Source organism: Mycteria americana, chromosome 12 (assembly GCF_035582795.1).
Source record: "Mycteria americana isolate JAX WOST 10 ecotype Jacksonville Zoo and Gardens chromosome 12, USCA_MyAme_1.0, whole genome shotgun sequence".
Classification (NCBI taxonomy): domain Eukaryota; kingdom Metazoa; phylum Chordata; class Aves; order Ciconiiformes; family Ciconiidae; genus Mycteria; species Mycteria americana.
The window spans coordinates 14412841-14430711 of NC_134376.1; the positions used below are offsets into that span (position 1 = coordinate 14412841).

At 39.0% G+C, this 17871-nt stretch overlaps 1 protein-coding gene across 5 annotated transcripts; it reads right to left on the minus strand.

Annotated features, from left to right (window-relative positions):
* Positions 1-1072: 1072 nt before the first annotated feature.
* On the minus strand, positions 1073-14468 carry METTL22 (methyltransferase 22, Kin17 lysine). 5 transcript variants are annotated; one of them, XM_075514859.1, is made up of 13 exons: positions 14388-14436; positions 13381-13411; positions 13085-13169; positions 12458-12803; positions 9915-10262; positions 9490-9530; positions 9260-9404; positions 8709-8780; positions 8044-8097; positions 6889-6969; positions 5787-5889; positions 4846-5014; positions 1073-3274 (listed from the first exon to the last, which is right to left on the minus strand). In XM_075514859.1, exons 4-13 carry the CDS (start codon positions 12582-12584, stop codon positions 3239-3241), a joined length of 1176 nt encoding a protein of 391 aa, XP_075370974.1. In that variant the 5' UTR covers positions 12585-12803; positions 13085-13169; positions 13381-13411; positions 14388-14436; the 3' UTR covers positions 1073-3238. The 5 variants fall into 5 exon arrangements, with proteins under 5 accessions (XP_075370974.1, XP_075370971.1, XP_075370972.1 ...); XM_075514856.1 differs by lacking the exon at positions 13381-13411 and having other exon boundaries at positions 14388-14468; XM_075514857.1 differs by lacking the exon at positions 13381-13411 and having other exon boundaries at positions 13085-13180; positions 14388-14439.
* Positions 14469-17871: the final 3403 nt, after the last annotated feature.

A 17871-nucleotide genomic window follows, 5' to 3' on the forward strand; every position in this document is an offset into this window, starting at 1 on the left:
GCAGCTCCCCAAGTTTCACATCAACAAAGACTGAAAAGAAATAATGTAATCAGCTTGCAGTGCTCATTCAAATGTCACATAAAAGTTCAAGTTCTTCTTTTGACCAATATCTACAATTATGTCATCCATGCTCCTCTTAAAAGAAGATAAAAGCAGGACAGGGATGCCTGCCATCTTCATCTGAAGTGTGGGGACTGAGAAAGGCCGTGTTATTTCACCATACACCAGTGACAGAAGTAAAAATCAGTTTCTTTCAAACATGATTCCTCCTGGAAGATCACGTGTCCATCCATTACCACACTTCCCAACAAAACTGTGACACTCCTCTGCTTTACCAGAAATAAGTGCACTGCAAGAGTTCCACAGGTTCCCCTCCACGTCCTCTGTGTTCCTCTCTTCCCAAAACAATCCACCTGGCTGACCAACTGGACTATGCCAACCAGATGCAGAAGTGTTCCCAAGTGCAGAATGGTTTTATTTAGCAGAGGAGAAAGTCTGTTTTCCAAATGAAATCTTTCCAACCTCAGCTCCACAGCAGAGTAGAAACATTAATAAATTTTAGATTAAGCACCTACCTTCTCTTCCTTCCCCTTCACAGAAATAAAGGACTTGCAGGAATGGGCAATACTGACTAGAAACATTTACTAATTCCCTTTTTCCCTACTAGGTATGAGGTGATCAAAAACAAGTATATGAATAGGCCAGCAGAGTTCTTAAGGGTTTTACAAGGAAATATGCAAATCCTTCCCAGAAGCTCACAAGCCCAAGACCATCCAACCTGATGTTGAATCACTTGACTTTTCCGTAAGTTGTATGAATTGAAAGCCTCATGCAATTTACACTGGACTGTTGTATACATACTAACATCTTCTCCCCCTTACAATCATATTTTCTCTCCTTTTCATCTGGTAAAAAATCATGGCAAATTGTGTCTAACACACAGCAGAAGAACAGGTATAAGACAGGACTAGTGTGTGTGTGTGTGTGTGTGTGTGTGTGGAAATCGAAGAACATTACCTGTTACAATTTTTCAAAATTTAGATACATCACCACAGGAGCATACTATTTTTTAAATCATGCTTTATTAGGAAAAAATCCTTCTTGACTACATAAATACAGATAATGTGCTCAAGGCATTATCATCTTAGGCACTAACTTGATTTTCAATCATAATCTGTATGCTCAAGATTAAACAATTCCCCACTTTTAATCATCTTAATAAAAATGAACAGCTAAAGGTGTAAATTTGCATGATGATTTCTGAGAACTACCACCATGTACGACATATTTAAAGTATGTTTAAAGTCAAAATTGAGAAGGTGGCATCTGTACTTAATATCCTTAAATAGCAGTGGACAATTTTCTGGCAATACAGGCTATATTATCTCTCATTAACACTGCAAAGCTAAGGCATTGGGCGATTCTTGTGTTCTTAGAATTGTTGCCTATTTTTGACTATTCCTTATTATCAGTGGCAAGGGTCATATCCAAATTTGCAATTTGACCTTTAGATCTGTCATTGACCCCCAAAGCTGTTGCTTCCCTTCAACAGAAGGATTAGCTTTGTTTCTTTAGGAGCAAATTCTACTTCAGCTTGCTTCCCAAGCAGCCATCATGTTTGTATTTAGTCACCCATAGATACAAGTATAAAAATCTTTTTCAGATGTTAATTTAAGCCAGCTGCGGTAAAATGGCTGAATTCTATGTTTAAAAGATCAACAGTATCCCTCTACCCGGATGAGTTTCTGTTGATAATTCCAAAGACTTTCAGAAGTCCTGTGCAAATAAAAATCTCCTCTAACTGCACATGCTATTTCACATCAGTTCAAATTAATTTCTTGCTACAGCCTTCAAAAAATTACTACTTAAATAAGCAGCTACATTCAAAACCAGTTGTTTTCAGTTACTCTACCAAAGTTAGTAACATTACAAACCAACCAACCAACCAACAGAACACTAGTTTGGGAATCTTTGGATTAAAATACAGTTTTGTATCTTTGAAGTTCAAATGAGGGTTCTGAGAGAGAAGTTCTGTATTAATCTAGGCAGATACATGCTAACATAATGTAATTTTTACTCTGACTATACTCACAGGAAAAGGCCATCATTATCTAATAATCTTCCACCTCATTAAAGAACACAAAAAAAAAGTCTTCATACACATACGCAGGTTATGAAATAACTGACCTAAAACAACTGAACTAAACCAAATGTAAAACAGACTTTCAAGAAGTCAGCCAGATGCTTCTAATGTAATGTATGCACACTCTCACGAGTCACAGGCCGGAACAGCTTCATCACCGACACTCTCATAATGCTAAAAAATCCAGCAGGCACAAGAATTTCTGTGACAGTGTACATATGGCGAGTGATATAAACATAATAGTGCACATAAAATTTATAAAAAGTACAAACAGGTTTTTGGTTTCATTAATAACACAGGAGAGATTTGATCAGCATGTTGCACTTTAATCCAAAAGCTAAGATACTGAAGGCCCCATGTGTATGGGCAAGACATTCAAAGAGTGGTAGCATATCACTTCACATGGCACCTTCCCACCCTCAACCCAGCAAGGACAGAATAGCTTAATATTCCAGCAGGACAATAGAGCTCCAAGACCCCTGTGCAGTATTTTTAGAGGCTCAAACAAAATGCATCTTGTCTCCTTTCAGTTCAGACAGTAGCCCTAAACTAGAATGATTTAGATAGGACAAACTGAACATTAAGGACTAAGTTTCATAAACAGATTGCTTAAAGAAAAGTCCACGAAAGACAAACAGGTCTTGTCCAGAACACTGTTTCATAAATGTCCATAAACATAAATAATGTGGAACTAGGATGAGACCAAGAACAGTGTCCATGTTCAGAAAACTAAAAAGAAAAATGCATGACATCTGCAAATCAGCCACATGGAAAAGGTTAAAATACCTCTTTGTCAGACTCTAAAACCCAAGTCATCAATCCCGAAGAGCAAGCCACTGTGTCACTGCCAGTGTTTGGCATCCAGCACGTACTCTGAAGATCAACATTAAACAGTTTTGTAAAAGAAACATCAAAGAAACCACAACCTAAGTGCCAAACCCCAAAATTTACTGAACTAAAGCAAATCTGCATAGCAATACTTTCCGAGAACACAGTTCCACCAGGAAAATGCTTTTCTTGGAATGAAAATCCATTTTTAATAAAACATCAAAAAAGCCTTTATCCTTACAGATCTTCTATTTTCTCATGACCCTGTCATGTTAGCTGTTCAGCAATGATCTTCCACAATTCCTGTAGGAGTGGAAAAAATACATACAGGTATTTTCTCAGATCAGTAGGTTGCAATTATGCAAAAGTTCAACATGTCCACTTGAAGATAAGTTTTAAGACGCACCCTATACCTCCATCTACGAATAGTATCCATCTGTGGATGGATACTAAATCCATCTGTGTAATCTCCTAGAACATCCACCAAATTATCTTTGAGACAGAGCAATAGAACTGATTTCTTCATTCTTGTAGCATGATTTTTTAAAATAAAATATTGGTATCATTCAAATAATTTGTTTTAAGATAATTTCATTGGCCTGCATGACCTTCTGCAGTATTTTGACTGATAATCTTGCTCTTTTTCTCAGCTTGTGTTGACAAATGCTTTCAATAATGCTAGTAAAAATACAACTGAAAAAAGACTCAATTTACTGACGAATCACAGTCTCCCAAATGCATGTCTTATACAAACACACACACGCTTCTCTATCTATTGGACAATGAAGAAGAAACACAGACCACTATTTCTGTAGAATACATTAGTATATACTTTGTCTGCTATACAAAAGATTAGTAAGCAGACTATCACATACTTTTCACCATGACATCTTGAATTGTGGCAATATACTTCATGATAAATGAAAATCTTAGGCGTTTTAAAAATGCATAGATTTCAAAGACCAGTCGCCTTCCACAAAAAGGCTAGGGAATGAGCTTACACATTTAGGTATAATCCAGGTTACATTTATATACTTGTAAAACTTGTTCTAAAGTTTTGCATGCATGTTTTATTCTTGAAGGTATCAGCATTAAGTAAGATAAATCAATCTCATGAAGTAACTGTGGTCCCCATAATCTTACTATGCATACATTCTGCAGAAGACACAGCAATAGTATGTTGACTATAGGAACATCATTTCTTGGTAACAGATTTGCAATCCAGTACAAGATTTGCAAGTTCTTTAAAAAGATCTGTTAGATTGTATTGTTCTAGAAGCTAGCAAGCTATTAGCTACCCTGCATAATATTCATAAGAGCAGACAATTGGAAAAAAAAAAAAATAGAGAAAGAGAACCATAAGTGCTTAGGAGGTAATTAGGTAACTACAAAAATTATATCTGATGTCTTTCTGAATAACAGAAGTTTACAGCTAATTGACTTCTTCATAGATATTAGAACATTATTTCCTGAACCCTGAATTGGGAAAGGAATTACTAAAACTATGAAATGAAAGCTCTTTTACAAGCAAATAAATGAGAAAAGAGATATTTGTCCCATTTTCTAGTCAATCGCAAAAATTGTATTTTACAAAGTAATGGAGATTGTTTCTTAACCTTTGAGAAAATGAGTGCAATCTAAGCCACTGTACTGCTGGTGATAGAAGAGTGTATGTTATGTCAAACTAGTATAGATTATGTAAGCACGAATAATTTTAAACAAGAATCATTTTAAAACAACAAAAAGCTAAAGGGAAATAAATGAAAAAGTAATGTTTATTCTCCTGTCCTTACTTCATGTTAAGTAAACAGCTGAAAACTAATTTGAGATGATTAGTCCAACACATTACATTTATTTTAATGAATGCCACTTACCAACTGCTCAGTTCGTTCATAAACGAGAAACTGGCAGAAATCAAGCTTAATAGGCTCCACAGTATATTTCCTTTTTCTATCTTGGAGGTTCTCCAAATCATTTAGAGTATTTCTAAAATGACTGTAGGCTTCACATGTAACATCCATATGTCTTAAAGTGAAGTTCAGCCTGGCAAGAGAATATTGAATTTAAAATGTCTCTCCCATACTGGCATCTTAGATAGCCAAACTTTGATAACTGCGATAGCCAAAAAAAAAAAAAAGTAACCCACCCACTATTCCTGAAAAGCGGACAAGACTTATGTTAGCATCAATACACCAATGACTCTCAGATGAATCTCTCCATTGATTTTAAGGCACTTTGCCACAACAGAATCATTGGCTTGGCTTCCTGGACAAGCGCTTAGCAACAAATCATATGAATAGCTATTGATTGAATAATACACATATCTCCAAAGATTTAAGCAAAGCCTATTTATATATTAGTTTATGAATGGAATGCAACACATGACTACTTAAAAACATTCAACGATTCCTTGAAAGAAAACACAAGAGAAATTGTTATAGAGGTACTCAAGCTGGGAAACATATACCCTAATTCTAAGCCCTTTCATTCCACTCTATGACTTCAAAAATATATAGCAAATGTTGTCAGGCATTATAGAATACATCAGTTTAGCCACCTATTTATAGACAGTATCTGCTGCAAGACAAAGGTAGGACAATACAAGCCAAACTCTTGTGGAAGTCAAATTCTGAACTGATAACAATTAAGCACGTATAAAAACAAATGCTTGTCCTGAGCATACACTGCAGCCTGTGATCAACTAATACAATGAAAATCAGAAGCCAACCTTCAATGAAATCAGATGCTCCTTCCAAATAAAGCAAGCACATGAAGTTTTAAGTGCTTTTTATTTGAAGTTCTTGGTAATACTTACCTTTTTTCTAATGCTAGGTAAATTGTGCAAGAATTTCTCAAATTGTGTGTGATTCTATACAGCGTTCTGAACAAGGCATCTGTCAGGTCATCGTCATAGAACACTACAAAAAAAAGATTAACAGCATAAAATATGTATGTTTAAGTGTATTACCTGCTTAAGTCTCAGGTATGAAACAACAACATGCCTTAGTTTGATTGTTCTAATCAAACAAGTCACTATTTTAACTAAACCCCAAAGTATATTTTTGATGGTAACAACTGACCCTGTAATAGTATCCACTGCTGCTATTTATGTTAGGCTTTCTTTAAGATTTCTCTCGTATCACTAGGAATCACTTCTGTCAGACAACTTACAAAACTTTAACAAGATTTTCTCTCAGCCTGGAAATATCTTACTGTACAGCTAAAAAGGACAGGATATCACAACGTATAGGGCCTCATTTCTTACAAAAATACAAAAAAGGCAGTAACTATTATACCATTATAACCATATCTCCTAGGAAAGCAGTCTTGCAACACCTTTCAATATCACAACTAAAACCAATCCTCCTTTATTTATCAAAACAACAATGGTTTTCCTCTGCAGATAAGCTAGCCTGTCATTTTTCAGCCTTTCACTTAAGCAAGAAAAAGAGCAGGAAAAAAAAAAAAAAAAGAGAGATATCCAAAGGCATAGATTCTATGGGCAAACGCAGCATCTGAAAGTGGTTTTCACATTATAGAATATATTAGTCTAACCACCTATTTATCATTATTTGCACAGAGGTTATCTGATGCAAGACAAAGGTAGGACAACAAAACTCTTCTGAAAGTCAAATTCATCATTTACTTGTGATTATGTTAAGTAATTTAGTCTCAAATAATTACCACACCAAATGAAAGAAAAAGCTAGCAGTTTTCAACATCTGTTCTCTTACTGCTAATTCAGAATGTAAATACAATTTAAAAAAAAATACAGGCAGGAACACATAAGGCAGAGCTTTGACAAATTAGGTAAGGATCTGACCTATTAGATTTTAAAAGCAAACTAGGTATGTTTAAATTATTACTCATAATGCTCATGTGTTTGATTTAAAAGCTTACTGTTTATATTTTCCTACCATCAGCTGCCATTATCACTGTACACTGGTCATGCAAATCAGCAATCTCTTCTTCAGACCAGCTATAAGGAGCTTCAGGATCTGTAACAAACAATATGGCTTTGGTGTACATGATTAAATGTCTCAAATGATTGATAGCTGGAAAAAAGAAACTTCTTAACTCCCATGGTCATCTGCTACTCCATAAATGGAGCACCCCACTGAAGGTAAACCAAAACCTCCCTCTATTCATTCACTGAAGTTCCCTGCAGCCCTTTGCTTTCTCTGCATTATGTCCAATCCTCCCAAGGCTGACTGGCAAGAGTAAGTTTTCTTTGACTTTAGAGTTTACAACCAATTACTACCCTGTAGCAAGATCACAGATTTAACTAGATTAAAATAAATACTGCTTTAAATAAAAAACTAAATGCATAGTCGTGTAAGTTTTGATTAATCTTCCCACTTCATCATGCTTTTTAAAATTAGGCCTTGTTAAAACACAGAAGCTTTCTCTGAAAGTCTAAAAAACATAAAGCCTTTTCAACTGGCAGTATCAAATATTTTCATTAACCAGAATTTTTTGAGGTCCCAGAGATGCATGGGTCCCAAAGATGCATTTTGGATGCATAAAGAATGTCTCCACTTGCTTAAATAGTTGTTCTATTTTTAGAAGCATTACAGCAAATCCAGCTGATGATATAAAAACCTATAAAGTAGGCTTCATATAACCAAGTGCTAAAAGTATTTATACATCTTCAAATCATCACCTACCCTCCCCACCACCTTTTATAGTTTTGTATTCATGCAGTCATAAACCACATAATACCATCACATCTCAATCTGGATTACAGTAACTCAAATCCACGTCATTGTGCCTGGATTCCATTATCACCACATAACAGACACATCTTGTTTGCATCTCTGGATTTTGACCTAAGTGAAGGACAGCCACCACTTGGCTATTCTCAACCTGCCAGTAAACCCTTCCTTACTCATTCACATGGCAACGATGCACCCAAAGTCAATCATGTACTTTCAACTGTTTTTCCAGAGGCGTGTGTGCTGGAAGACTTACTTCATAAACAACGGAATAAGTATTTCTTGATGGCTCTGAAGGGAAAAAAAACAAAACAAAATACCAAACCCGATCTGAAAGGACCCATTATAACCACCTACCAGTGCAGAATTCATCTTTCAGCCAGTCCAGTTCTTTTACTTTAACTTCCCCTCCTGTGGGTGAAGAAAGATCACATCAGTCACAAATAGCCTTTCAGACAGTACCTAAGCAAAAATAAAGAGTCAAAATCTGTATTGAAACAAGTGATGAAGATGTATTATGAGGACATATGAAACAAGTAAAAGTTGAACATCAAACCACTTACTGTACAAAACCAGTTACCCACTCACAAGAGAACAGGATGAACTTAAGGGTCAGAAAGAGAACCTATGTTCTCTTTTACATGTCTCACCTGCAAAATACTTCTCCTTTCCAGAGTTCTACCTCTGTCATTTACACTCTGTTTATGTGACCCTTGGCACATGGATATCTGTGATCCTCCTAAGAACCTCAGTGAAATTCACACAATGACTGTGTAGGAACTACAGCTGGTCTCAACTGCTGACCAGAGAAAGAGTAAGTATTTTGCTCTTCTCAAAGAAAAGCAAGCTGTCCCATTATGGACCACATAGAGATATCTTGCATCTTTCTTTTTAAATGAGTCACTTTTAACCAAGACAAAAATTTAATTTTGCTTGTGCTAGCTAGTCAATGGCTGTGCCATTTAATCCCAAAGTAGTTCATATATAGGCAATTACACAAACACTGACTGTATAGCACTTACTTCCCAGCTCCATCAGGTGTTTGTTTAATGCAACATTTTGCTCACACATGGCCAGAAGATCTTCACCAACATCTGGAAAAAAGCAATAATGATATTCAAAATAAGAGTATTTTGCATGGGCCGTGCATGCCTCTGACCTCTCAGACTAATACTCTTAAGTTTCTCTCAAGCTGATGAGATTAAGGAAAATACAGAGCAACTCTATCCACTGATGATTGCTTCCCTACTATCCTTGTTTTTGTCTTTCAGTACTAAGCTCTGAGCCACCCTTGAGGAGGGAAGTTAGATCCCTATACTACCTATTTTAATCTAGGCACACTATCTTGAGTTCACAGCAATGCATTTTGCTTTTAAACACTTGTGCTTAAAAGTAGTACTGCTTTTTCAATCTGTTGAGAAAGTTCCTGTTATTTTTCAATAAACAACACAACTTTATACACATTAATAAAAATTATGAACTAAAATTGAACAGATGAGGATGAAAATCCCAGGATGAAAGCACTGCTTTGTGAAGCTTCATGAAAATATTTAACTGAAAATAACTGCCTTACCTGTGCAATAAACTCTCTTGGCAACTGTTCCCATGATAATGCTTGTAATTCCAGTGCCACCTCCAAGCTCTAGCACCGAGCAACACCTGAACGTGTCCCGTTTAAACAGAATGTAATCAGCAAGAAGAAAGGCTGCACGCCAGACCTGTGGATAAGAAAAGCAGTTAAAACTGAGTAAATTCTGAAGCACAATCCATGAACAGCAAGATACTACAAGGCAGAATACATACTTGTTTACCAACATCTTCTAAGGGGGTTGCCATAGTATGTTCTGTGAAAATGAAAGTAGAGTAGAAATATTTATCTCAAAATGTTGTTTAAATCAAGTTCCATAGTGGCAAATTTGAAAATCAAGTCATGCTTCCCTTTCAAATATAGAACTAAACACTCCTCATTCTATATAATAATGGTAGATAATGCTGAAAACCCCACCCTAACTAAGGAGCACTGAGTTTCCCATTGTATACTATTGCCAAATCACTTCTGCAGAAAAAAGGTGAATTTAAAACATTTACAATATCACAGTATTATGTTTGTTTTATTATCTCCTTTCACTTAACAACTGCTGTTCCATTTCTAAAGAAAAGCTGTTTTTTTTTTGTTTTATACAAACATATTTAGTCCATTTCTCCTTGACTGTAAGCCTACTGTTTACCTATTTTAACAACATCACTGCAAGTGCACTCTTGTTCTTCATCTTCAAAAGCATCTTCTTTCCCTTTCATCAGAATCACAGGATACACTTTATCCCTCAAAAGATCCTCCGCTTCTAAATCAGAGGCACTTCGAGGTCTTCTGACCACTTCCAAGTCTCCATCATCGTCTAGCAGAGCTTCTACTCCTTCAATATTTAATTGTCTTTCTCTTTTTAGATTATTCCTGTCCTTGTCACACAGTTCATCTTCACTTCTGTACTGGTGTTCTTCTGTTGTAGCTTCTCTCCCATGTTTCTCAGATGCCGAATCTTCTGTGTTCCAAAGGAGTTTGAAATATGACAGGAATACTGTAAGAACACAGAGGGGGGGAAAAACGTTAAACACCAGGTAAGAACAGAATCTGTGCGCAACTTCCACATGCATGAAATCTTGCTATGCATTTCACATATTAAAAAATCTAGAGGATAAAAAAAAAAATCATACAGATAGCTTAAAATATAGTTCAATTTGCTACAAAGAAATATTTCTGTTATTAAGTTCTGTCAGTAGAAATAAATGAAGCACTTTCACAGCCTACTGGCTGACTCAGCATCTACTCAGTCACAACGCACACTTTCATCTGATTTAGTAACACTTATTTTAACAACTGGCAGATGGGATGGTTTCTTACACCCTCCAAAGGATCTTCTGTTGAGACAAGCTCAAACCAAGTTGAAAGAAGAATTAATACAAGTTAGAATTTGTTTCTTTCAGTTAAGATTTAATTCCTATCTTATAAGAAACAAACATGTTCTAGTAAAAAGCAAGTAGCATTTTTTTAATTGTTTTAAAAGTCTTTAGGAATTCAAGCAACTTAAAGCCTTGAAATCAGCTTAGTATGAGTATGAGAGAGCAGAAATAAGCTCACAGGAGACAGCTTGCAGAAGCTAGACATGCTGACACTTTTTTTTTTTTTGAAGTCTTCAAACTGAATCTTTGATGAGATTAAATGAATAAGGCCCTTGTTCTCAATAAATCAATTAATTAAAAACCTTTTGCAACCATCATCCAGTGACGTCAGCATCTATTAAAAATTTTAAGTTATCCAAACATGGACCTTGCAATTTTAATTATAGGAACCTCTATTGTCTGAATACAACACATGAGGAAGACAAACATTTGTCCTTCCATCTACATCCAATCTCAGCTCTACAGCAGTGCTTGCGCACTGTGCTTGGCTAAACGGGCCAGTCATGTAACACAATCACGGAATTCAATTCACCTACTCTGGTATGAAATCAGTGTTTGCAGACATCTTAGGCTGGGTACTATTATTCCAAAATCACACACAACGTGTTGAGACTTGAGAAAAGTACATTCTCATCCTCTGCATGTTCTATAGCATTTCAAAAGGTGTAAGGTAAAACTGACCCAGAGCAGTAGAGACTAAATTCCCATGAGGTTCCTTAAAAAACAGCGAAGTGACAGCGGTAGATTGTTGTTCATATTTGTTAGAGTAAAAGCTGTCATACTACAATCCAGTTCTTGTCTTAATAAATAAAGGAATTTCCCAGACCAAGTACATTCAGAGTAGGTAGCACATGCTGTCATTTCATTCTGTTGAAAGGTTCTTTGCATCAAGCAAACAAATGTTGAACAGCATGAAGACACACCACAGCATTAATTACCTGGTTTTAACCTGATCAGGGTCAAAATTATTATCCACTTCTTTGTCAAGCCTACTTTTATCATTTTTTACATTGCCATATGCTAGAACAGCTGCAAAAGTTTTTCTTTTTATGTCACAACTGGGTTTGAAAAAACAATTAACACTTCTGTCACAGCAGGAGCAGTACTCTTCTACAGAACATTTTACCAGCAGCTTCAAGGTCAGTTTCCTTGACAACTTTATAGAAACCTACAAGCTGGCAATCAGTCAGAGGCCTTTGCCAATTCACTTCCACTACAGCCGTGACTCTTCAAATTATCTAATTTGGTCAAAACCACTGCTATTCTGAGCTTTCTTGTTGCCCATTTTTTTAAAAACAAAAAACCAAACAAAGCTGTTAGGCTCCTCTTGAATAGATGGTAAATCATCACAAAAAGATTTTATAAGAATTCATAAATTAATTACTGATAATTTTTATTTTAAACTTAAGTTACACTATTTAAAACCTCTGGCTTCTCAACTTTTGTTCATATGCAAGAAACATCCCAACTTTTTAACATGATTCCCGAAGTACTGTATTGAGATTATAGATAAATGAACAAATAAATAAATAAAATTGCACGTTAATTTGGTTACTTCTCAGAAAGTAATTTAAGATTTCTTTTTTAAGATAGGCTGTCTACAAATTGTACACTAATAGTTTTCATTTCTGTAGTTAACATCATGAGGAGAATCCAGCTAGCCCTCTTCCTAAAGGCTGAGTAGGAAGTGATTCTGCTTCTAACTGGAATAAAATATGTAATGATGACAATCAACCATTCAAAGGATGATTCAGACATTACACAGACAAGAATACACTTAAAATATAGCTCCATCAGTCTAAACGTACATTACCTGGTTGTCCAACTGCATTCAATCGTACCATGAGATGTCTTTTGTTTGGACAGTGCAAGTGAACGTCAGAAAGTACAGTGTCACTTCTAAATGTGGGGTTATCCATCTCCTCTGTTACATCTACCATGATGTGCTGGTGAGAGGAACATCTAGAGTACCCAAATAGTCCCCTATGAAGTGCTGTCACAAAGTGATAATGATACTCTTCTATTAGCAGGCATCAAGTAACAGTTTTGCTCCGCAAGATAACGTCATGACGTAGTTTCTGAGATCTCAGGCAAGATGTGACCATGCAAGCTCCACCACGCTCCAATAAGGCAACAAGTTGCGCATCAGGATATTCAACCTAAAGCCAAACACAGACAGCTTTGAGTGACATCCTGACACTGTTTGAACATTGCTCCAGCAATATTTTAGGAGATAAAAATCAGATTACACTGTCCAATAAAACTGCAATGCTCCAATGCTCTCTTTTACAATGCTCCAAAGAATCATCAAATACATAATTGCTAGTAGCTCACTGGCAGACATCGCATATTTTAGGAGAGCTACTAATTAGCTTGTGTTAAAAACACTCCCCCCCCCCGCTGAAAAAACCCAGATGTTATCATGAATGCACAGACTTACAATGCTAAGTCAAGGTCTTCAAAGGAACATAAGGCCTTGTGTGCACACCTTCACCATTTTAGGGGCTCTTGTTCTTTAGAGGAATCTGTGAATTTTCTCAGAAATGGACACAGTTACCAAATATATTATCACAGGTCAGTCCCCCAAATTTTGTAAAAGGAGTATCTGCCCTTCCTGGTGAAAATTCAGCTCCTTTTATATGCCTCCACTAACTGGGCAGTTAATGTCTCCTGTCTTTGGTGCTCTTTATTCTTCCGCAGAAAAAAAATATAAACACCTGAAATCATCCTGATTACCTAATGTCCAAGGCTGAGTTGTTTCTCTGTCCTAAGGCACAAACAAATGAATTACCTCTTACGAACAGAAAAATAAAGAGGATATTTATTTCCCTATGCTCTACAGAACTTGACATTTTGTGAAGGGTATGTGAAACACTGATGAATCATAGATCTGAAAACAAAATTTGTCTTTAAAAGCTGAGATGACAAGCTTAGATCACACACACACAGAAATCACCAAGCATTGTATGAATGATTTAGTTAACAAAGACACCCAGGTCTCACCAGGTATAAGCACCCCTAATGCCCCTTATGTAAAAACTGTTGATGCCGTTTCCTGTGTTGCCATTAACATATTGGAAGATTACGCTAAATTTGCTATTATCTGCTTGTGCTTGAACAAGATCACAAGTACATAGGCTTAAATACTTCAAGTGATACAGGCAGCTTTCATAACTTTAGTTATCAAGTTCTGTTAACTTTTGCAAAACCTAACCCAGCCTCCAAACCTGCCCTTTGCCAGCAGAAGTCTGTGCACAAGCTACATCCAAACTTGATGCAAAGCAAGAAAACGCAGTTTCTCCACCATCTGCGGAGAAGACAAGCCAAGGCAGCGCAGTCAGGGGAAGGCTGGGCGCCGTTCGGCGGTCAGGGCAGAGCCTGAAGCCTCCGGTTTCGGCCTGCCCGGCGCAGCGCCCGCACCCAAAGCCTCCTCTTCCCGAGGAGCCACGGCCTCCTGCTGGGGTAGCGCCAGCGCAGCCCGCAGGCAGGCCCCCAGCCGTGCCAACACCGGCAGGTTTCCAAACGAAGCCGCCCCCCCTCCTCCCCGCCGGGACCGGCCGGCCGCAGCCCCTCAGCCCTCCCCCCCCCCCCCCCCGCGGCCGGGAGGGCTGAGAGCCGCGGGGCGGGAGGAGCGGCTCTGCAGGGCAGGGCAGGCCGCGGGGAGCGGGGCACGAAGGCGCCAAGGCGAGCGCGTCCCCTCGGCGGGCCCGGCGGAGCGACCCCGCCGCTCCCGCGGCCCCCACCTGCCGCCACCGCGCCTCCCGCTGCCATTTCGGAGGCGGCGGCTCCTTCCGGCGCGCCGCTGACGCCGCGGCCGCGCCCCGCGTCCCTCTCCCCGGCAGCCCCCGCGGCGCCCGGCCCGGGGGACGCGCGGCCGCCGCTCCCGCAGGGACGCCGGCCTGTGCCGCGCTCCGTGCCGCCGGGGTCGCGCTGCTCGCCCTGGCAGCCGCTGCAGGCCGCTGGGCTGCGGAGCTCCCCCTGCTGAAGGCACCACAAGGCCCGGGCTTGCGGCGAGTCCCTGTCCTGCTCACTGCCGTGAGCCGCTCCTCGCCCCCTCGTTTCCCGGGGCACAGCGTGAACAACGACCGTCCCCTTAGGCTGCAGGTGGTGCCGTGGGCTTACCCCTGTGCTCATGGAGGTTCTTCTTTATTTAAGAATTGCCCAGCGCGAAGCCCTGGGTAGAAGTCTATCTGGGGAGTCAAGGAGTAAAAGGAGACACCAGCCGCGCTAAACACCGAGTTTAGTCTTGCCGCTAAAGCATCCACAGCAGTTGCCGGGAGTTTGAACCCACGTTTCTTACCCCCACTCTTACATTACTTGGTTTCAGCGTTACTTACCCTGTCTCAGTTCATAGGTAATTCTATGCAAAACCTCCAAACAGCTTCGAAACAAAAACTGAAAAAACTATATGGAAGCAAGTGGGCATTTCTTCCTTAGCCCAAATAACGTCAGAACTCTACTACCACCGTGAGATTAGATGAAGCAATAGCAGTATCTGCTCACTTCTGGGGATAGGGGGTTTACCTGCTTAATTCTGCAGAGTTTTTAACTAGGTATTATGAACCAGGTAAAATAAACAGAAGTCTGAGTTAGGTGTTGAGCTGGAACACCATACCAGAATGCTTTGGGAAACTTTAATAATAGGAATTTATCTAACTTGCAGAGTTAGGCAACAGCTGACCAGCAGAGTTTAGTATCTACTTTTTGGATCTTGGTGCCTTAGGTAGTCATCGCACAGCTGAGCTCCTCTGCAGCCGAGAGCTGGCTGCTGGCCTGGCACCGAACGCAGGGCCGTGTCGCCCAGCCGTGCTGTCGGGAGGCCGCAGGTGGGGCGCGGGCACAGGACACCACGGCAGCTGGACTCGCTGCGGCTGACCATAGCTCTGCAATCCGGTCTCTGTGCAAAATCATAGGCATAGAGAGGCTCCAGACTCCCATCTGTATTCTGGATCAGTTCCTCTGCAAGTCTGCAAGGGCTAGTTGTTCGTGTCTTTCAGCAGTTCAAAAGCAGTCATTTACATATTAATTACTTGTTATATGAAACTACTGTCAATTGCTACAGATGATCCTTGTATTTTTCTGGAGTGGATGCTTGTGGGGAAGGAAGAATTAAAGAATTAATGCTGGTAAAAAACCTTGGAATGTAATGCATAGTCTGTATTTATTTCTAGATGTCTGTTTCGTCATCTGCATCCTTCTATAAAGGCTAAGAATTATTACGAGAATGAAGTAATCTTTCCTTATTTGTACAGTCTAGAGTGTTGAGTGGTAAGGATGGAAAACACAGCGAGCCGTTGAGATCTCTCATTGGAGTTTCTGTGGGGAATCCTATTGGATGAACATCTGACAAAAATGCTTTGGAGATTTGTTTTCCTTTTATCTGGCTCCTGTGAAAGAGCAGAATATTATTCTACTTCCTGTGGTGATACACTGCCACATAAATTATTACTGCAGTCTCTCTCTGCTGGCATATTCCCCACTGCTGTAAAGTGCTAACAACATGCAGACAAAGCAGATTATATTTGTCACAAAATCTTACCAGTCTGCAACAGAGACACTTACTGGTATGCAGACTAAGTATTACTAGAGGAGCAGCTAAAAACCTAGGTGTTTCACTACACTACACAGGATCTTTTAAACACAAGGGTACATTATATGAGAAATGGAGCTGCTATAATTTCTTTTCTAAAAAATGCAGTTACCTTGTTTCACATACATATAATCATTAGGCAAAGCAGGAACATCTTGTGGCTGCAGAAGATCTTAAAGGAGCCAGTGTGGCTGCAGACATTATAATGTGGGCGATAACTTAATGACAGTCGTTTAGGGACAATCTAGCTCTGGAGATGCAGTTTCTGTGTGACACACAAGAAGGCTTTGGCAGCAAATTCCTGAGATCTACCTATTTTTTAAAGACTTTAGGATGCACCTTAGTTACATTTCCAATCTTTCTCGCAGCCACGTGAGCTAGCAATTTGCTTAAAGAAAGTAATCCAAGAGTATCCCTTAGTCACATCGCACCAGGAATTAGGGGACTTAAAAGAAATGACTGCTTCCCACATGATTTTTGCCCAATCCTTTCATGGCCCAAAGGATATTGCTAGGACAATTCCTTACAGAGTGCCTTCTAAAACACCAGCACTGCTGCAGGAGGCTCAGGGAAGAAGAAAACTATGCAGACACCCCTGAAAAATATGTATCACAGGGAAAATCTAATTCCTTAGGAACAGATAAGAGAACAGAGACGATTCTAAGAAGACAGGAATAACCAGATGAATTAATACGCCACCACGTATTTGATCTTGTACTGTGCAGTAGTATATCCCTGATAGCTCACGATATCTTTCCAGTACATACTGTACTGTCTCTTTGCTTGTCTTCTTTTCTTTCATTATATGTCTACAGACAGAAGCACATTCTGTGCTTTCATTAGGTCAGTAAGAACAAAAACTAAAACAACAAACTGAAGGCTGTCAGGAAGAAAAAAATGTATCAGCCCTCATCATTTCAATCCTACTGTACTGGGGCTGTTGAAAGGAGATATGCTGAACTAGTTTTCACTTCATCTTGTTTACTGGTATGCTGCTATGCAAAGTAATTGAGACAAGTTCCTTAAGCCATCAAGCAGCATAGAGAAATGTCAGGCGACACAGCAAATAGAAAGACTGTTGGTCCAGATGATAACTCAGTGAAGAATTTTGCTCTGCTCTCCAGCATGTATGGCTCCTCAGTGTTGGTCACCAAGTTGAAAATTCCTAAATAACTGCTTGAAGTTGAAAAGTGCATGAGAGGAATAACGGAAAAATAATTAAAAAGGGCAACTGCAGCTGTCAGCTTTTTTGTCTCCACACTTCCTGAATATCCATTGGTCCTTCCCAGGGGAAGCTAAGAATCATACTGCCTCACAAGCAAGAAAACTGAATTACAAAGCACTAACATTAGCAGCACAGAGCTAAAATCCACAGTGAAATCTTTTTCATTAACTATTTTGTGGTTGTTTATCAGATACATTCACACTCTTTGACTATAGCATTTTTCTCCATGGGCTTATTCAGAACAATAATTTGCATGCCTTTGACATCACCCCATCATTACTTTTCATGTCCAACACAAGCTGATTCGCACAGAAATTTTTCGAAGAGACGCATGTATGTAATGTCTCAGGTGATTCTTAGAGCAATGTCAACCCAGTGACTACAACTGCAAACACCAAAAAAATCTCTCTTT